The sequence below is a fragment of the Vitis vinifera genome, chromosome 14, assembly GCF_030704535.1.
Source record: "Vitis vinifera cultivar Pinot Noir 40024 chromosome 14, ASM3070453v1".
Taxonomy (NCBI): Eukaryota; Viridiplantae; Streptophyta; class Magnoliopsida; order Vitales; family Vitaceae; genus Vitis; species Vitis vinifera.
Window position 1 is genome coordinate 23,376,588 of NC_081818.1, and position 22,023 is coordinate 23,398,610.

Genomic DNA, 22,023 nt, shown 5'->3' on the forward strand with positions numbered 1-22,023 from the left:
CTCAATCAACTTATTATATTGAAGACTGGGAAGGGACTGTACCCTGTGGATTATGTTATTCAATATCTAGGAATTAAGGAAATAAATCAAGATCCTTGCTCTTTTATACCTTCTTTTAGCTATACTCCAACTAGAACTAGAGATCAAGAACTACAACGGGTAAATTTTCAACCTAATACCTCAAGACCTTTTTATCAAGACAAATATTAGTATTGGAAAATGAATCACCTAGATTATCTCCAATTCAATCCCAAATACAAGATGATGCAAGAAAACTCATGTATTTTGGAAAGAATGTCAGAAATCCTTATAGACTTACGATGCAAGAAAATGAAAGATTCATATGGTATAAAGATTTATTTATCAGTAAGATTTTTTCTATAACAGATTATAATCATCTTTATTGAAAAGAAAGATTATAGAAGTATGAATTATTTTGAACTGATAAACTAAGAAGTAAACTTCAACCAAACAAAGCTCAAAACAAGACAACAAAATTAATTGAAATTGGAATAGGGTATTTTCGGATTATGCGACTAAGATGTGATAGAACACCATCGTTAAGTAGATTTGTCCTTCTCGAAGATTAACCTTGGTGCAAAAGGGAATTGACATCCTACCTCTAGGATCCAACAACCAAGAACCTCACCTTAAGTGTACTTCATTAGCAAGTTACTATATAGCTAGAAAATTTATGAGATTTTGAAGTTCCTCCATAAGAAGGGAAGATTGCAACATACTTGGGAGGAGCAATGTGACTATAATAGGCTCAGATGCAAGGTGTATGGCTGTAGTAGTAGAACTTGAGAAATGAAGATGGTTGTAGTAGTAGAACTTGTATGCAAGGTGTTTGGTTGTAGTAGGTGTATGGCTACAAATAGTTGGGTATAGTACTGCACTAGACGGAATGGACTATTGCCATTACTGGAATGGAAGGGAGTAATAGTGAAGGTGGTATGTAGGATGGTAATAGTGAAGACAGTGTGTAGGATGGTAGCAATGAATGGAGAGAAAAATTGCTAGAGAGTAGAGAGAAAGAAAGCATCAGAGAGAGTGATCTTGTCAAGGATTAGAGTTAATGAATGAGAGACTATGAGGGGAGGGATCTATCTGTAAGCAGAGTCCAATGACAATGACCAAGTCAAGGAAAATCAAGAAAACAAAATTTAAAATTCAATTGTTAAAAGTGGTTGGAATCGTGTGCATACGCAGGAGGGCCCCCTACATGTGAATGGTGCTCATTAAGGTTCCCTAAATTGGGCCACCTAAATCCCATTGGAATGGGCTTGGACCTATGGGCATGCAAGACTCCCACTTATCTCTTCACAACCCCAAGAGCCTAAAGAAGTGGGAAACTATATAAAGACAAATTTTTTTTTACTCTTCTTACAGTCTTCCTAGAGTCTTCGATGAAGGAGTCAAATTAAGAATCAAGGAGAGATTTGATAGAGCACTGCCATATGAATCCCTAACATATGGTGATATCATTAATTATATTAATCAAGAAGCTTTATCTTTATGTTCTTTATTAAAGATATATATGAGAATTCAAAATAAACTTAGATCAAGTAGAAAAGAGTTAGGATCATTTTGTGCTCAATTTTAATATGAAATTTTAACTCCTCCCTTTGTGTCAAAAGAAAAAGAAAAAGAAAATCAAAAGTAAAAAAATACTAAAAAAATTATTATAAGAAATGAGTAGTGAGAAAATGGAGAATCCTAAAAAATACAAGGGAAAAATCAAAGTTTAAAACTCTAGTTTTCTGTAAGTATGACAAACTTAAATATTTCAAGTATGAATGTAGAGTAAGGCAACAAACCCAAGTATTAGATATCGGAGAAGAATTAAACTTAAATGCTTGATTTGATAATGATGAATATCATTCCAAAATCCTTAATAGATAATTCAAGAGTCTTCAATATAAAATGAATTAGATGCAAACAATGAATGTGATTGTATATAACGTTTCTAAACCTTAGAAAATGTGAAGTATAAAATGAATAATCAGAAGAAGAACTTTACAATTTAATGTTAACCAAATCACGTACATACATGAATAGAAATAAATAAAAATATAAGATTTTTAATGTGGTTCGACGATCAATGTGATTCCTACATCCACAAAGTACACAAATACTCAACAATCCACTAATAAGAAAAGAATGAAAAGAGTTACAATGGTGCAACTTTCCAAAAAAAAGCTCTTAATTGCGGCCACACTCTCGAAAGACAAAACCCTAAACATAAAAGAGTTAATTATATAATAGAAGCAAACTCATCAATCATCGCATAAAAAATGTTTCTCGACCCTTGACATCCTAAGCGAAACGGAATAAAACTTATTCAAACTGCACAATTCAACATTTAAAATAATATTGGGGCAATTTTAAAAAGAAAACACTTCTATGATTACATTTTACTATTTGTAATATGAAATATGAAAGTACCAAGAAGGGGAATGAATAGATAATCCAAGAAATTAATCTCAATTTTATAAATTTCTTTATCTATTATATCAATTATGAGTCAAAGTTGATGAATCCCATGTAAAAAAAAATAATTTTGAATCTCACAAACAAACATATAATGCAACTTAAAAAAAAAAAAAAAACATGGAACTCCTAGGTTTAAAAAAACTTAGATGATTTCTCTACCATTGAATAATGCACTAAATATGAGGAAAGAATGATGCACATGAATTTTACCTGATCAGATGAATTTGCTCCCTATGGTCTTATGCAGTTAGTATCTATATTCGTTTTTTATTAGCACAAAATTAATTATTGTAACATTAAGTCTTGATTAATCTTAGTACAAATAAGGTTTGATCTAATGTTTTATCTTGAATGTGTTTAGACAAGAAATTTTTCAAACTGACAATTATAAAAACAAATCAAGGTAAAGGAAAATCAAGAAGTAGAAGAAGATCTCATAGAAAAGAGCTTTCAAGACTTTGCCTAGGATTTTTTTTGTAAGATTGTTGATGCACTAGGATCATGCATTTGATCTTTAATTTACTTAAGTACAAAAAATCATACAAATACTAATTTATTTTTTTATTTTATTTTTAATTAAAACCTTAAGTAAGATTATTCCTGAACTTCTCTAAAAGGTTTTAAAAATGATTGACTAATTTTTGGATGTTTCAGACCTCAAAATCAAATTATTTGAGCACTTCACAATGCATTCAATTAAGGGTAAGGAATTGCAACTTTCTCTTCTAGTAGCATGTATTCAACTGGTAAACCTTAATCGGTTGAAATCCTAAACCCTAACAGTCACTTGCCAAAAGCATTAATTGCTAACAACTAATGAATTAGTTGAATTAGTGCTTGATTGGATGAACCCAAACCATGCCTAATGGTTAGTTTAAGTTTCTAACTCCTATAAAAAGGCTTCAAAATTCATTTTTTTTTTATATAAGCTTAACATCATAAAATGTTTTTTTTTTTAAATATATTTGAGCTTTGAGGGAGTGTTTTTTAGTGCACCTTATTTCAAAACTTGCATATCATTAATGCACCATTCAATCATAGTTTATCTTTGATCATTTGAGCCTAAATTTTGTACTAGGATTTTGTGAGAATATCTTATATCATTTCTTGTAAACCTTTGAGAAATAAAAATCTAAGTGTGAGGTATTACTAAGGGATTCTCAAGTATGGGGTATCACTTGAGGGATTATTTAAGAGTAAGTTATCTCTTGAGGATTGTAAAGAGTGCTTAGTGCCAAAAGTCCAAAAGGGTTGATTGGAACTATAATCCAATTGTAAAACTTGGAGGTTTGGCTTGACAGTCTCAGAATAGTGAAACCCTCACTTGGTTAAGAGCTTGATGAGAGTGGATGTATGACCAATCTTCTCTATTATCCAAAATACTAAGCCTTTAACGTAGCAATTTTGGTCAAGAAAAACTAGAGAAAAAGTTACAACAACATTTGTAGTACTTCGGGTATCGTTCTCAGGGACTGACTTATAGAAATTGTCAATACTAGGATAAATAAATTGCTTTTGTTTGAATCCTAAAGTGAAAAACAATATGTGAAGTAACTTTTATGAAGTGAAACTAAGTAAAAGAAACTAAATTAATAACAAAATGAATATTGATTTTTAATTCAATTGATTCAAGTTTGGGGCTTTCCACAATTTAACTTAAGGTGTAGAAATAGAGAAAACAAAGGTTTCTTTAGTAAAATGATCTTACAATTTTAGGGTTTTTGGTCGTTTGTGATCAACTTGAATTCTATAACTCAAAACTGCATCCGAAACCTAATTTTTCCTTTTTAAAATAGATTCCTAAAATCATCAAATGAATGAGATTGATTACTAGTTTAAGGTTTGGCTTTTTAACCCGTTCTATTCCTTATAACTTTGTTTTGAGGAAAATAACGATAGAGAAGATTGAGATAACTAATGATTAAGAGTTAACAAGAATCACTAGCATAAAGTAATAACTTATCGTATCATTCCATAAACTAACTTACAAAGATAGGATAAAAAATTGATAAATTGTAATTCAACAAATAATTAATCTCATTGTTATAATGATTTACCCATTGTCCCTATAGGTTTCCTAACCCTTAGGTTTTCATACTTCAAGCCCTAAGTTGACTTTTTAGCCTCTCATGGGGGTGATATCATATTCACAATCCATAATAGGGTAAAAATCCATAATTTAAATATATAAAACAATTTATTCAATAAAGAAGAAAACAAAACAAACCAAAGTTCTCATCTTCTTCCCCATAAAATTGTCAAACTTTCGAAAGATGATCAAAGATTCCTAAACCTTAGAATTAAAGGAGTTTATATAATATCATCAATTACCTAAGATGTAGCACGCTCTCATTGGCCACTTATTACAAAATAATTACCTAAAAATGACTAAAAAATAATAAAATGATGATTTCTAGTCATATGGGGCCACTTAGGGTGAATAGAGTGCCCTAGAAGCAATTCCTGAGGTAGAGGAGGCGAAACATCAAAGTGGCAGTGAGTGAATTCGAAATTGGGGTCATTTTAAATTGGATTTCAAATTCATAAGTTGGATTTTGAATTCACAAGTTGAATTCGAAATCGTTTTGAAATGGCCCTTCAGATTTACGTAGTTGTTTTCAAATGGTCATAACTTCTTCATTTCAACTCCAATTTGTACACTATTTAAAGAGTTGGACTTCTGAATTCTTGAGGTTCAAAACGATATATAGTATACCTAAAATGGACTTTAAAAAGTACTCCAAATTTATCCTCAAAATTCAAAGTATATGTTGCCACCAGATTTTGAGTTCTAAATTTCAATGCAATTGAATATTTTTTCATGTCTCATTTTCTATGTTTTCTTGCCTTCTTTCTTACTCCATAATAGTCATTTCTCATCTCTCAAACCCATGATATCCTTGTCTTGCTTTTCCTCATAGTTTATGAGTCTTTACTCGCTTATTTTCTCATTCAACCATTTCTTGATCTTTCAAAATCTAAAGTGATTTAAGTACTTACAACATTTTCTTCCTTTGAATTTGAGATAAATCTTCAAAATACAAGTTAAACTTATGGTTAAGGCTTTAACATCAATATAGGTTAAGTTGGGTGATTTGAATGTCATTTGGTGTACGAATGATATTGAATATATGCCATTAGAGCACATATATATTTTGACTCCAATAAATGTAGGACGAGTTATACCAAACCACTACAAAATGAGTGTTTGCATTTTCTCTTCCCTATTCTTTTTTTATTTTATATGCAATTATTTTCATCATATTTATTATATATTTGCATATAATTATCTCTTACATTCACATAATTTAAATTTGTAAAAAGGGATTATCATCCTATTCACCCCCTTTAACTTAGATTAATCTAGTTAAAATCTTAACAAATATTATTAATAATGTTAAAGGGTTAATTTCACTCACCTCCCCTTAGGGTTTACTAAATATACTTCACCTTTATTGGTTTGAAATTTTATCAAAATACATTCATTATTTTAAGTAAGAGGGGAGATAAATGAAAATAACAAAAAAAAAAAGGATAAATGAGGTATTTGATGAAATTTCAAACTATTAGGTGTTAGATATATTTAATCCAAATCTCATTAGAGATGAAGGAAATTAACTCTTAATGTTAAATCATACAAACTCATAACATGTCATACATAAGAGTAATAAATTTATTATGTTTATCAAGTGTCTTAATAGATTTATGTGAGTTTCCCAAGGAAATAGGGCCAAAAGTGACTTAAAAAGAGCATGTTGAAAGGGTTAGTAACCCTAGATGGAAGATACCTTTCTACTCATTTTGCAAACTATTAGGAAAACACAAAAGCTAGTTCACTAGATTTTTCCATTGGGGTTCAACTAAGCTTCACTGGGTACTCAACCTAAGGACCACTAAGTTTACTAGGCTCCTAGCCTTGCAAAACCCAACCCCTTTTTCCATTTTCTTGTACTTTTTCATGTTTTCTTCCATTTTTTCCTCCTCAAACACCTTTCTCTCTCTCTTTATCTCTATCTCTTTCTCTTTATCTAATCTTCAAGTAGAAGATTTGAGCCCCTTTACCCAAGCTTTGCTCAATTTTTTTTTCTTACTCTCAACTCTCATATTCTCATTTTCTTTCTCAAGCAAGCTTTACTACTGTTATGTTAACTCCTTAGGAAGTGAAACACACTAGCCACCAAGGTTCCAATAGTCATAGCATGCATGACACCTGACATCATTGCAACTATCCAAGGTTAGTTATTTCATCATTGCAACTATCCAAGGTTGCGAAGTGATGTGACATTCTAAATGTCCTAATTGCTAGATGTTGCAATGTATTTCTCGCTTCTATAAATAGCCAATATGGGAAAAAGTGGAAAAGATAGAAAAAAAGAACGAGCACTAAAAAAAAGTCTAAATTAGAAATTCTAGGACATGTTCGATAACTATTTTGAAAAAAATTTGACAACAAAAAATAGAAAATATTTTTTTTGTTCTTAAAAACAAGAAATATAATGTTTTTGGAGAATATTTTTAATTGTTTTCACTTGTTTTCTAATGATTATTTTAAAATATAATTATGCAAATATAAAGAATGGTTAAAAAACATGTATACATATAAAAATTATTTTTAAAACATATTTAAAAATATAAAAAATATGTAAAAATATTTTACGTTCTCACAAACTTTTGTTTTATAAGACATCATAATAGTTTTTAAAAACTATTGTTTAAAACTATTTTTGAAAATACTTCCTAAATTAAGTCTTAGGCCCTATTTGATAACTATTCTTTTAAGAACAATGTTTTTGTTCTCTAGAATAAAAAATAGGAAAACACATTTGATAATAAAAAAAATAAAAAATATTTTTCTATTATTAAAAACAAAAATATGATGTTTATTAAGAATATTTTCTAATTGTTTTAAATTATTTTTTGAAATTTGTTTTAGAAAATAATTATACAGATATAAAGAATGATTAAAATTAAAACGCTACATATAAATATTATTTTTAAAACATGTAAAATAAGTTAATAACATTTTAAGTTCTTAAACAAACTTTTATTTTACAAAACATTATATAATTGTTTTAAAAAACTATCCACAAAAACTATTTTTGAAAATACTTCCTAAGACTTAGCCTTTGTTTGGCTATTGTTTTCAAAAATAGTTTTTTATTTTTTATAAAAAAAAAACCAAGAAAACACTTTGGAAACCAGAAAACTATTTTATGTTTCCTATTTTTGAAAATAGAAAATATGGTATTTTCAGATAATATATTTTAGTTGTTTTCATTTGTTTTTTTTTTAAAGTTATTTAAAAAAATTATACAAATATTGAGAATGATTAAAAAAAGCACTAGATATAAAAATTATTTTTAAAAAATACTTAAAAATAAGTTAAAAATATTTCAGGTCCTTAAACAAACTTTTATTTTATAAAACATAAAAAAAAAAAAATACAAAGAAAACAAAAATTGGTGTTCAAAACTATTTCAAAAAATAGTTACCAAATAGAGCATTAGTTTTCAATTTTCTTTTCTTTGGTAGCCACAATAAGACACAATCATATCATTGAGTCCCACTCAGATGAGCCATTTAGTTGTTTCTATGTTGAAATTTAAATTGTAACCCTTTTCGAATCTAGTCATAGCATGAGGTCATTTGACTTTCAATTTTAAAATTTTAGCACTCAGTTCTCATTCTTCTCCTAGCACTCAAACCATTCATAAGATTTCACAAGATCCCTTAAAATGTTGTGTTTGAGTTCTTTTAATTTAATTTAATTTGTATTTTTTTTTATCAATTTCATGAAAAAAGGGAAAAAAGTGAAAATATAAATATGGGAAAAGAAAGAGAAGTATATAAAAGGGCCACATTTTAATAATGAGAATTTTAATTTTAATTTTTTTTTACCTTTAATTTTTATTGATTTCATTTAGTTTAATTTTTATTTAATGGCAATTAATGGAGTTTTTATTGAGCTAAAACGTATGAGATAATGGGATGATTTGTAAAGACCTTATATCGTTAAGCTAATAAATTTCAAGTTGTTATTAGGTGCTTGGGGATTATGATTTTTTTTTTTAATTTTTTCACCTGAATTGATTTGTTACCTTTAAAAAAAAAAAAAAAACAAACAAACAAAAAACAAAAATAATTGGTTTAAAAAAATATCTTCATAAATAAATTATGAAATGTGTTATTAATGTGACATTTACTTTATATTTTTTATTTATTTTTAAATAAAAACCCTTATATAAAATATAATTTTTTTTTAACAAAAATATAAGAACTCTTACACAAAAAGCAAAAAATTGATCTTATGTTCTTAAAAAAAATCTCAAATTTTTAAAAATTTGAGGAATACACAAGGTATGTATCTATTTTTCAAAACAAAAAATTAAAAATTTATCATAAAATGATCTAAATTCATTATTTTTATTTCTAGAAAATAAAATAATAAATATGTTCAATATTATTACTCGAATGCTTACATTTTTTTAAATTTAAAAATAAGCTTTTTAATTTAAAATAATTAATTTTAAAACATTCTTCACAATTAGAATGTATAGTCATCATCATTATTATTATTAATTATTTTACATTATTTTCATTTTATTTTATTTTATTTAAAAAAATTTATCTCTTTCTCAACTGTAAGGTCAGGAAATTTTAAAGCATGGAGAGCATAAGACTCGGACTAAGTTAGTGATTGATTATTGGCCTATTTGGAGTAGCACTTGATTTATGTATTTAATAGTAGAAAAATGGAAATTTGCTATAATTGTTATTATGGTAGGATTGAATTTTGTAGTCGGTGTCTATATTTTAATAAATGTTTTAAAGATAAAAATAATTGTGACATTTAAAAAAAAAATTAACTAAATAAAAATTGCTTAGCCAATCATGTTTGAGGAAAAGTAAAAATCTCTCTACTTCTTTAAAATATGAATGAGCTATTTTAAAATGTGTAAGATTGATGGTTAAAAGTCTCATTTAAATACTCTCATATTAGTCTTTAAATACTATTTTTACCATTTAAAAAGTTCTCCCAAGCAAGTTTAATAATCATTCCTAACCATCCAATTCGAGTTAATCCAATTTTATAGAGTTGGAATTTGGGGTAAACATGTCAATTTGGATAAAATTTGGGTTGCACTTGGATTAGGGCTCTAATAACTCTAACTCGGTTATTTATTTATAGAAAATTTAAATTATATGTATATAGATATTAATTATTTTATTTATCTTATTGGTTGTATGTAGAGTTGCAGTTGTGAGGTTGATTGAACATATAGATATATAAATTGAAATATATAAACATATTTAAAATATGCACGACAAGAATACTTTTAATTATTTGAAATAGACTCGAAATAGCCATGTTAGTACTAACACAACACCACTCATATCCAAAGGAATATTTTCAATTAGCATTGTTATAGATCAAGCCAATAAGAATACTACACATGAAAAACTTATCAACTATATATGTGAAAGGGGAATTCGGAATAAGTCAAGTGAAATCGGTGTACTTACAATATTGATTTGCAGTGATTCTAGAATTTTAATTGAATAAGTGTTACCCTTATAGTTTTTAATTTGTTAAACATAGGTCGGTAAAAAATGTAGTGAAATTGATGCTAAAGTATATGCTAGTTGTTGGTAGGGGTTCAAGCTTCTCAAAAGCCCCACCACAATTTCATGCACAACATTACAGTAAATGAATAATGAACCTGCTTCCCCTGAATGCCACAAATTGACAGATGGATTCCCATTATCCTGTTTGTACAATTGTTTTGTGATCAGCATCTTGTTTTACATTAATTTTATTGATAAGCATGGAATTTCCCCTCAATTAAATTCAACTTCCATGCAATTTGCAGCCTGGATTGCCCATTATGAGTGATGCTTGTTATGGCTTATGAGGGGGTGCAGGCTCCAGAGGTAGACAAGGCCTACACCAAATGGAAATGATTTGTTAGAAATTAAATGTTTGTTTTCATTCTGAAAATTGGTTGTGAGGGTCAGTTGGGCTGCAAGTTGGAGAGTTAAGGGCTGTAAATCCTTCACAGGGATCATTGATTTGAATTTGGCTTTGCCATCATAAAGAAATGGAATTGACCACATGACCTGATATACAAAGATGAATGAATCAATCATTGGGATGCAACACTGGAGCTTACCACACAGGCATGGATATCATCGCACCCACATAGCAGTTTTGCATTCATAGTGTCTATGGCTTGGAATGATCCTCCTCCTTCACTCCTCTGCATCATAAAATCCATCACTTTCAGTCCTCAATTATGATGAAATTAGGCCCCCTCTCTCATCTCTACTCTCTCAGAAGAAACATGAGCTTGTTCTGGAACTCTGGGATTTTTGTATTTGCATATAATTTTCTAAAATATTAAAGTAATTAACAAAAAAATTTATACCTTGTAATAATCAACGGCGACGAAGTTGGCCCATCGGTTGCCGGCAGCTCCATAACATGTCTGGAGCATGTTAATGAGGTCTCCTGAGTTTTGTTGGCATGTGGGCTGCTTAAGGGGAATGGTTTTGAAGTAGTTTACCAAGACCAAAGATTTAGCCCCGTCGTTCAGCGGGGACGATTCTCCCCTCGCAGGGCAGTTCCCTCGGTGCATTCCACCATCCCCATCTACAATATTTATCCAAGGAATCAATCAGAAAATCAACACTGGGTTATGATCTCAAAGGGAGAAATGGGTGGCTTCTTACACTGATTTTCAACCATGTAATTCCACTGGTAAGCAATCCCCTCACTCTCTTGCTTGGATTTAATTGAAGTGAATACGATTAGCCTTTGATTCTGAGCAACCATGTCGCTGACAAGCGGCCAATCCTCACCATTCTGAGGCATACTTGTCACTGGAAACCAGTATTTCATCAACCCCGCATCGGTGAAGACCTTGGTTAATCCATTTGGGGCTTTAACATAGTCCTCTAATATCAATGTTACGATCTCCACAGGATTTGCTGATAAAAATGCTTCAACCTCCCTCAGAGTGTCTATAGCTGGCCCCTAGAAGAAGTGTACACCAGTGTTCATTTCTAAAATCACAACAAAATTTTGCATACTTTTGTAATCAAAATACTCACAAATGCAGTGTAGTCGTGGCATTCTCCTCCAAAAGAATGGCACAGCCATACATCTCCCTCAAAATCATAGGTATCCAGCATTAAGCCTCGAGCTCCATTCTACAAATTGAGTATCAGTAATTAAAGCAAACTGGGAGATAAGCTCTCTGTTAATGTAACAGAAAAGAAAGGACCATATAGGATGATCTTACATTTAGCTGTTGAGTGACGCTATCTTCTTGGTTGGTAAAGGTAAGCCGAGGAACTCCAGTATGAGATTGCTCTCCATCAATGGCGTAAGAATTGTGGGTTGTTAAAAATGCATATTTGTTGAATGGAAGAGAATTGTTCTATCCCAACACAGAAAAAAAAAAAATTATAATGAAGAAGCTATTATTTTTTCTGCAAATCAGATTAAGACAATGGGCCTTGGTAGCATACTGGGTATTCCATTGATCCTGATCCAAGGCATCCAATTCGAATGCCCAGCAAAAAGGCAAAAATTAGCGTAACCAATGGCTTAGAATTGGTGGATCATGTGATGTTATTTTGTTTTTGAGCGGCCCATATGTCATGACTGGCAATTGATGACTACAGACATCGCCCTTTTTTTCATTCCCATCTTGAAAGTAATCTGTCTTTTGAAGAGACTTTGCCAGTGTGATTACTTGCTTAGGTTTCAAACCAGAATGATCATTATTGCCTTTTGAACTTAACTTTTACAAACATGTTTCATGAAAGGAAATTTCTTTCATGAATTATTTTTGTCAAGTTCCTTCCATGATTTACCTTTGACCAAAAATATGGAAAGCTTAAAAAGGTAGAAAACAATTTAAATTATTCATTAGTCCTTCACAAGATATACAAATGAAAAATACATATAGAAATGCAAAAAAAAAAAAGAAAAGAAAAAAAAAAAAAGAAATTATATGAAAGAACTATATGATTTTTTTTTGCTTCATTTGATATTTGAAAATTATTTACAAATAAAAATTTTTATTTCTTTCTTCATAGGAGAAATATTATTGATTAAATTTAATTATTTTCTACCTTCTAATTTTCTTTTCATAGTATTGTTCTTCAAAATCTCGAAGCTGCAAGGAGAGTCTAGACCCAGAAAATATCAAACTCAGGAAAAAGCTTGAAATTAATGAGTTTGGGATTTGAGGTGGAAGAAAGGAGTGTGGAAAAGTTCAAGAGATACTCACCAAAACCTTGAATTGGTCTGTAATGCTTGATCTAACACATCTAGACCCAGAAAATCCTTGAGGACAAGAGAAGCAATAGAGTCCAGCTCCACAATCTTCATCCGTCGAGCATTCATCCAGCAGCTAAATTTACAGACTGGTCAGAATCAAAGCATTTAAAATTCCAACAAAAATCAAATAATATGGCACCAACATCCTTCTGAAATCAGAGAAAGAAACAGACCCTGCATTTCCCATTGGTGCAAGCAGTTGCCACGCTGAAGAAAAACGAAAGTAGGATGAAAAACAAGTTTGCTCCAAGACCCATTTTTCAAAACATGAAAGGAGAGGTTATTTGAAGTTTGAAAAGAAATGTAAACAAGACAGAACTGAAAGTGAATTCACGTCTTTGATGGTTTTTCTCTGAAATGAGAGCCTGAAAATCAATATGGGTCTTCTCAGTTTAGGCTGAGAAAGCAAAGGGAGTTATAATAAACAAACAACGGCAAGACGTATACGCCTGGAAGAGACAAAGAAGGAAGGAGCAGGCTGCCACATTAGCCAAAGTTGCTTCACAAAAAGTTAAAACTGGACGGTTTAATCATGGAGGACTATCGTCTATGTGATTGACTTGGGGCCCATCACGGCCATCAGGCTCATGCGTACCGTTAGATTTGGTAGTTATGTATATGGCAAGTTTCAAACCATTGGATGGATATAGAATACCAGGATTTACGACCATCCAATGGCTTTGGAGTGAGTCTAAACATTGAGCTCACAGTGGATAAGGATGTAATGTAAGATATTTTGTGGTACAATCAAGGCATGGTTCGATGATATTTGGGGTTATATTTTTGGTTACTTCATGTGATTGGTGTGGTTGGGCATTAAATGATGGAATTGATTCTTGAACGGTTGGTTCATCCATACCACATCCGTCATGTCGATTCTAGCCTGGAAATGAAAGTGACACAAACTACGTATGAGTACATTTTGAAACTCAGAACTCATGAGTTGGTGAAAGGATTTTAAGTCGAGATTCAATCATAATTTGTATCTTATACACAAATCAATCTAATCAGATTCACTAAATTTGCACCCAGAAAATTAAAACCATGTCATTATTTGTTCATTGGGTCTATATTGAAATGGGAAAATATCTAAATTTGATTTGGTAAGGAGTCTAGATTAATTTCAGAGATAGGAGTGACTAACGGGACACATCAATCAGTCCCTGGTTGATTTTCCCTAAGTGGCAACATGTTGCTGGGAGAACAAGGAGACTGAAGCTAATAAGTGTTGTAAAATCAAAATCAGAATAAAAGTAAACAAGAACAACATGGGGAACTTTGAAAATCCAAAAGATTGGTGTGAGGCGTGTGAAGACATTTTCCTTAAAATAGTTTTTATATATCCATAAGAGAAGCAGCACTTTACTCCCACAATTTGACAACCGTGCTGAGGTGATATTGCACTCCCTGCCACTTGCAATAAGACATAGTTTTTAAAGAATGTTCCTCTAGGATGTATGGATATGGAAAGAGGAGCACAACTCTCATAACTAAAAAAGTAGACTAAGTTGAATTGTATTGGATATTGTAATAGGACTCGTTCTCTTTAACTATAAAGGTTGTGTAATGAAGGTCCTAAGGTGTTAAAAAAAATACTAAATCACTATTTTGTTCATTTTTATAGATTTAAGAAATACTCTTGTTAAAAGTGTGACTATAAGCATATAAAACTACCCATTCGTACAACAAAGTAACAAAATAGGATAAAAAGAGGAAATCAAAATCACAATAAATAAATTTATTAGTAAATTATATTTAATTACATCTTGTTATACTTTTAAGAGTTCTATTTTAACAAACTTCCATTAGCCTTAAAGCATGTTTAGTATACATCTAACACCTATACTATCCCTATGATCATCAAAGACTTGATTGGATAAAGGTTTGGTGGAGAAATCCACTAGGTTCTCCCTAAAAGCTATCTTCTCCACAAAGACATCTTCTCTCAATAATATCTCACATATCAAGTGAAACTTCCTTGTTATGTATTTACCCTCCAAGTGGTTTCTTAGTTCTTTAGATTATATATGCCACTGCCCCATTGTTATTATACAACAATATCAAGGGTGATATAGCTAAGGAAACTACCCCAAGTCCCATGAAGAACGTACTAAGTCAAAGAAATTCTTTTGTTGTTTTTGAAGTAGTAACATACTCAATTTTTGTAGTAAAGTTTGCAATGCAGAATTGTTTCATACTTCTCTAATTAAAAATCCCATGACCTAGAGCAAACACAAACTCAAAGGTAGACTTGTGAGAGTCTCTATTAAAAGGAAGGTCTAAATTCATGTACCTAAGAGGTACCAACTCATCATTATGATACATCAACATATAACCTCTTATTCTTCAAGGATATTAAAGTATATACTTAACCACCATCCATTGCTTTGGTCTTGGATGAAGTTGATATCTACTCATTATCCCTACAATAAAGCAACTATCTAGCTTAGTACATAACAATGCCTACATAAGGTTACCAACTACAAAGGTTTAGGGTGTTGCCTTCATGCTATTTTTCTCCTTAAATGTCTTAGGACACCAATCCTAAGAAAGAGGTTTTCCATACTTAAAGGGTGGAAAACCCTTCTTAGAGTCCTGCATCATATACTTGACTAAAACTTGTCAATGTAGCTGACTTGATATAGTGCAATTTTCCTTATTTCATCGTAATATATGGGATTAGTCTCATGTTTATTTGGAATGGCATCGAAAAACTCTTTCAAATACATGAACCTATTCAGTTGTATGATAATCCTTCCACTACAACAAAGCTCTCGTGTACTAGAATTGTTAGGGATGATAAGTGTAGAAACCTTTTGATCAATAGCTTTCTATGTTAGGGAATGTCTTCTACTCTTCTCCAATTTGTATCATGTTTTACCTTATTACTCATCATATAGTTTTCTTTTAGAAATTTGACATATGCTAACAAATACCTTTTGGTCAACTTGACTATAAAAATATTGACCTTTGGTTCCCTTTGGATAACCTACAAACCAACATGTCCTTAATCGTATTTCCAACTTGCCTACCTTTGATTTCAACACATATGTGGGGCACTCCCAAATGTGAATGTGTTACAAATTGGGTTTATGACTTGTCTACAATCTCCAAGGCACTAGATTAAGAAAATCGTAGTTTCCAAGGCATATCCTCAAAAGGATGTAGGAAGTAATGAGGAACTTATCATAGATCTTACCATGCCTATCAAAGTTAGATTTCTTTTTTCTACTGCTCCATTTTGTTGTGGAGTTTCAGTTGCACACAACTAGGATATAATCTCATACTCCTTAAGAAAAGAATCAATTTAGGTGGACATATACTCACTACTTTGATCATATTAATGTGTCTTGATATGTTTACCTAGTTGGTTTTCCTATTCCACCTTAAATTCGATGAATTTATCCAAGGCATTAGATTTCCTATGCATTAGGTAAATATCTAAACCTAGAGTAATCATTTATAAAGATGATGAGATACTCATACCTTCCTCATGCATGTACATTAAAATAAAAATCCACATACATCAACATGTACTAACTCAAAACATTCCTTGACTCTATATCCTTTAGTAGTAAAGGGTCTCTTAGTCATTTTACCTTCTATGCAAGTTTCGTAGATCAAAAGATCTATTATAATCAAAGAGTGCAATATTCTAGGCTTAACCAATCTTTGGATTGTACTTAGATTAATATGACCTAAGCGTAAATGAAAAAGATATGTTTGATTAATGCTAGGTTCCTTTCTATTTAATAATATATGATTATTCTCCTTACTTAACAATATTGTGATATTGGAGTTGTACAACAAAGATTATCACGCAATAATCCTAAGCATATAAATGAATAATTCCTTTTAATAATATCTTATTTATTGAAAAACCCTAAATAATTCATTACATAAAGTAGAAATCAAAATCAAGTTCTTTCTAGACTTAGGAACATAAAGACAATCTTTAAGTTCTAGAAGACATTTATTCTCTAAGATAAAGGTAATGTATCTGGCTACCTACATAACTATCCTTGCATCAGAAGCTAAAGTCAGATACAATTCCTTGTCATTTAGCCTTCTTCTTAGCTAGAACCCATGTAAAGAATTACAAATATAGCCAATGACCCTAGAATCTATTCACCAAGAGTTAGTAAAATCCCCCATTAAACATGATTAAACTAAATGTAAATGATTTTTTTCTTTAGGAATTTAGGGCACTTCTTTTTCTAGTGGTTGTTCTTTCCACAAAGGAAGCACTTGTCTTTTCCTTTGTTCTTCTTACTTCCACTCTTGAACTAACTCTTTTACTTTGTGTTTCCAAAATTGTTCTTCTTCTTCTTGCTAGAAGCATTTGAAGAACCCTTGACAACTATATGAACATCTCTTTGGTCTTCGAGAATCCCCTTAGTTGTTTGAAGTTCCCTTATAAGCTTTGGCAATTTTATTAAAAACTTATTCATAGAATAGTTATGCTAGAAGTGCTTGAAACTGTGTCAATTACTATTATTGTTAAGAATGAAAGCCTAATAGAGTTGGTATTGCTATTATATTCTTACTTAAAACCGTGTCGGACTCTATTTACATGTGACTTCCATAATATTAAGAGTCCATTTAAGTGTCTTTAAAAAGCACTTGTAATCTAAAAAGTTTTTTTTTTAAAAAAAAAGATATTTTGCAAAATTTAAAAAACACTTCTAAAAAATTAAAAATTATTTATAATATTTTTTGAAGAAACATTTTACATGTGATTAAAAAACATTTAAAAAAAAACATTTTAACTAAAAATACTTCAAAAAAATATTATTAAACACACTCTAAAAAGTATTTGTTGGTGCATATGTTGTTTCATATCAACTTAGTTGCTTGTTCAAAAACAAACAAAGAAAAATCAGAGGATTGATAGCTCTGTAAGAGGTGCCAATTCATAAGTAAGATTCACCTTCAAGTAGTTCTTCCTATCAAGAAACGGGGAACCCTGTATATCTGAACTAATTCTGGGAATTATCAAACACTAACACCAACACCATTGTGTCCCCCATAAATCAGAATTGTTTTCCAAGAAGCATGGCAGTGCCCAATCCAGCCTGTGGACATTTATTTTATCTGTGTACATTAAAGCACAATAAAATGGGTGGGTTTTCAACAGACCCCTGAAAACACAATCAAACAGTTACTTATTCTCACACAACATTGCTTTTGGGTCTGAAGAAGTGTTAGGAAAAAGAGGCATGGACCAAGCAGCTATATCATTACTGAAACCTCACGTGCTCTTCTCAGGATCAGAGAAGAAGCGGTTGAGCTTAGGAAAGATTTCAGGGGTACGAGTGCGAAGGAACTTGCGCAAACCATGCTCTGCATATCTCTCCCCTTCGTCTGCGTTGTCCAGCACTGCCTGCTTACGACCCTCTTTGGAGATTCTACAATTTCCACTTCCAAAATCACCACTCTTTCTTCTTCTTCTTATTTAAAGAAAAATATATCAAAAGATATAACTTAGGATCCGTACCTGACGTCAGGGTTCATGGTCACATGTCTTCCTAGCGAAAAGACCACCATACCTCCCACAATGGCCATGGCACCCAATAGTGGGTACACCTGATGTTACAAAAACACACCATAAATATCTTTCATCTATGCAAATTAGAAAATACTAAGATACCATATTCATACTTACTAAATTTTGAATCTCGGTTATTATTCATGTCTAATGAAATTTGAAACATTTAAAAATATAAGGAGTAAAATCAAGATCTTAGAAATGAGATTTCATTTCATATGTAATAAAATAAAAAATAAAAAATATTGAAATTGAATTTGATTCGATCACAAAGCAATGACACTTGCATACGTGGAATCACTTGACTGATGATGATGCATTTTAGATAGACATCAACAAAAAACATTTTGATAATATAACAATTGCGACACGGTATTTTTACGGTGGAAAGTTGACAAAATTACTTTAGTTTTTAATTATATGGTAAATTATTATTATATGAATGCCTTAAAATGAAAAATAAAAATTAAATAGTGATTTATTCTAAACCGATATTAGCTTGACTAATATTTTATATAATATATAGATAATAACTTGAACCAAAGAGTAAATTTGTACACTATTTTTTTCTTGAAATAATATGAGGTTTCACTATTTAATATTATAGCATATAATAATTTTCTAATTGTATGGGGTTTTAATATTTTATAATTATTGCATTTAATAATTTTTGTGAATATATGGAAAATATGAATGATATGAAATCAATTAATGGTATGGACCTCATGCATATAATTGATATTACAATAAATGGTATATGATATGTAAGAAAAAATAGATATGAAAATAAAATATCAATTTTTTTTTTTTTAAAAAGTATTTAGGTTTCGCTTGGTATTGATTTTAAAAAAAATTAAATATTAAAGTTTTCAAGTATTAAAAAAAATAGAAATACTCTTTAAAATCACTATAAAACAAATTTTTACTTAATTAATAATATAAATTAAAGCTTCTTTGAATAATATCCTCAAAATTCCTTCCTTCCATCCATATCCTTACCCCCAAGAAAAGAATCTTAACTCACAGATACAATAATTATATATGTGAAAAGAAAAAAAAGATAAGAATTTCATGGTTTTAAACCTATGATTCTGGTTAGCCAAACAAGTCATATTGGATAGTGATGATGATTTTTAATGGGGGAATTTATTAAATTTTTCCAAATACTCACTTATTAAAAAATTTTAAGGCCTAAATGAAGTAGATGGGCATGAAAGCTTTAATCATTCGTGTGATTGTAAACAGAAAAACCATCATAATAAATTCAATAATTTATCAGAAAATACAAAAAAAAAAAAAAATCATTATTAATTAGAAAATTAGAAGGCCCCAAAGGAAATGGTTCTATTATTGAAAAGCACGAAGCTGGCTTACCTCTGGTATGACCCATCTCCCCATTGGAAAGATTTGCCTCCTCTCTATTTCCTGGAACTTGAGAAAAAGTATATGCTTTTCTGAAGCAGACTGTATAATTTGGTGAAATGATTGAAATGAAGATAAGGGTGCCGGTGTCTATATATAGTGTGAATGTGGAGGGCAGGTGGACTTGCATTCCAGTGGGCCGTTTTAAAGAATTGACTTGAGCGGAAACCAGGCGCCTAGCCCATTGTTTTTCTAATTTGGAAAACTTTGGATTGGGGAACCCCCTTGTGGTTCTAGATCACGATAGCCACTTAATTTCCTAAATGATTCTTGCCCACCTCACTTCATCCGCTGGACAAATTCAATGGTGGCACGGTCCCTGCATTTTTTCTAAACTAATTCTTTTATGTATACTTTTATTATAATTTTTAGAATTAAACTATAGAAATATATATCATGATTGTGTGTGCATCATTACTTTTATTATCATTTTTAGAGATAAATATAAGCTCATACCAAGCATGATTATAATATAATATTTATTTGGGTCCAAATGATATGATTAATTTCCTCGTCCCATGTATGCATTTAGGTTTTCATTGTTTTGTACCCGTTACTTTGTACCATGATCTCCACTAATTTATACCTTTTCTCGTTTTTCATAACTTGGTTTCATTAATTGCATGTTCATCTAAGAAGTATCTATGGAACTTCCAATCTTCAGTCCTAAAAAATCATACAAAAAGATTATAACCTGTTAAATGAAGATGTAATTAATAAAATTAAGGAACAAAGAATAAGAAAGACCATATATAAAGAATAAAACAAAAGTATAAATAAGTGAGACTACAGTACAAAATAATAAGGCCTAAATACATTTGTGGTATAATCTAATTAATCATATATTTTCAATACAATATAATTGAACTCTTATATTAATATAAATAAGGATGAAAATTTTCAAATTATGATAAAAAATTTCTCTGAAGAAATAGCATTTTTTTAATTTTTTTAAATATTTTTATAAATAAATTTTCGTTTTTCCAAATTTTTATAGAATTTTTTGATATATTCATAAAATATCAAATTAAAAGCCCATCCAAACATCATATTTCTTTTTTTTTCTTTTTTTCTTTTTTTGCAAATGAATTTATTATGGTTGTGTTTCTTTGAAGAATTCTCCATAGAAGACTTTGTCTTGGCGGGTCACGGAAGTAATCAATACCAAGGGCGGGTTCTTTCCTAAGTCATGGTTTTTCTTTCTAACCCCCAAATCGGCTATGTTGACCACATCAACAAGTCAACCCAAAACCCACACAAAATAAAAATCACAAAAATCTCGTGATTTAACTTCAGAAAAATATCCGAAATTACTAAATGAATAGGTTTGGCTGAATTTTGGGGTAGAGCTGAATCAGAACATGGTCCAAGGTGAACCTGCTTCCTTTTTAAGGGCCTGTACCGAATGGATTGTTTGGATAGAACTTTTCTACAATATTGCAGTCGATATGCTATGCCAGTTGTCTTTAATAAAATTAATAATAATAATAATAAAATCCAAATTATATTAACGTCAATAAATTGTTTTTACGTATTTTTTAAAATTTATTTATTTTATTTATTTATTATATATAGAGATAAAATTGTTACTGGTTTTCAATTTCCATTTCTACCAAAACGCATACAGGATATATATATTTATTCATTCATTTAGAACATGCATTTATTCACATGGAATATACCCGAATCCATTTCTGAATTTTGGTTGAATATGTATGAATCTTCTAAGGCCGAAGAGGGTAACTGTTGAGGCATCGCGTCCCTGGTGATCCACGTAGTTGCCAAATGGATAGACGCACGATCTCAACCAATATAGATTCCTGGTTCAGTCGTTCCTGCAAAAGGCGTCCAGACATGATGTCCGGACACACCCTCCGATGATTTTGTCAGCCATGGTTTAGAGAGATAAATCAGTTGGCCTTTTACTAGGTATAGCAAAACTTACCTTACTCTTTGTGTGAAGGTTCATATATATCGTATCAGTAGCTCTGTCTCCCTCTTTAATGATAGGGAGATATTTTGGCTTGTCATGATGCCTCTAGGTGGTGACAGGGTCATCATCACCCTACGGGCGGCTGACAGAGATCGTAGGAAGTGACTTGTCATTATTCCTGTCCTTTCACTCTGCAGGTGGCAGAACGTGGGCCGTGGCAGGCTGTCGGAATGACGTAGTAAGGCTTGCTTACTTTAGTCAACGATCCGGACAAAC

The 22,023-nt window shown here is 30.8% G+C and overlaps 2 protein-coding genes across 2 annotated transcripts; both read right to left on the reverse strand.

Moving 5' to 3' along the window:
• Positions 1 to 10,231: 10,231 nt before the first annotated feature.
• Positions 10,232 to 13,594, reverse strand: LOC100246342 (PI-PLC X domain-containing protein At5g67130). Its single transcript, XM_002277961.4, has 8 exons — positions 13,018 to 13,594; positions 12,795 to 12,917; positions 11,799 to 11,936; positions 11,608 to 11,706; positions 11,227 to 11,530; positions 10,923 to 11,146; positions 10,668 to 10,754; positions 10,232 to 10,439 (listed from the first exon to the last, which is right to left on the reverse strand). Exons 1-8 carry the CDS (start codon positions 13,099 to 13,101, stop codon positions 10,404 to 10,406), a joined length of 1,095 nt encoding a protein of 364 aa, XP_002277997.1. The 5' UTR covers positions 13,102 to 13,594; the 3' UTR covers positions 10,232 to 10,403.
• A 4,244-nt stretch (positions 13,595 to 17,838) lies between these two features.
• On the reverse strand, positions 17,839 to 19,995 carry LOC100258293 (uncharacterized). Its single transcript, XM_002281269.5, has 3 exons — positions 19,767 to 19,995; positions 18,342 to 18,430; positions 17,839 to 18,252 (listed from the first exon to the last, which is right to left on the reverse strand). Exons 1-3 carry the CDS (start codon positions 19,788 to 19,790, stop codon positions 18,096 to 18,098), a joined length of 270 nt encoding a protein of 89 aa, XP_002281305.1. The 5' UTR covers positions 19,791 to 19,995; the 3' UTR covers positions 17,839 to 18,095.
• Positions 19,996 to 22,023: the final 2,028 nt, after the last annotated feature.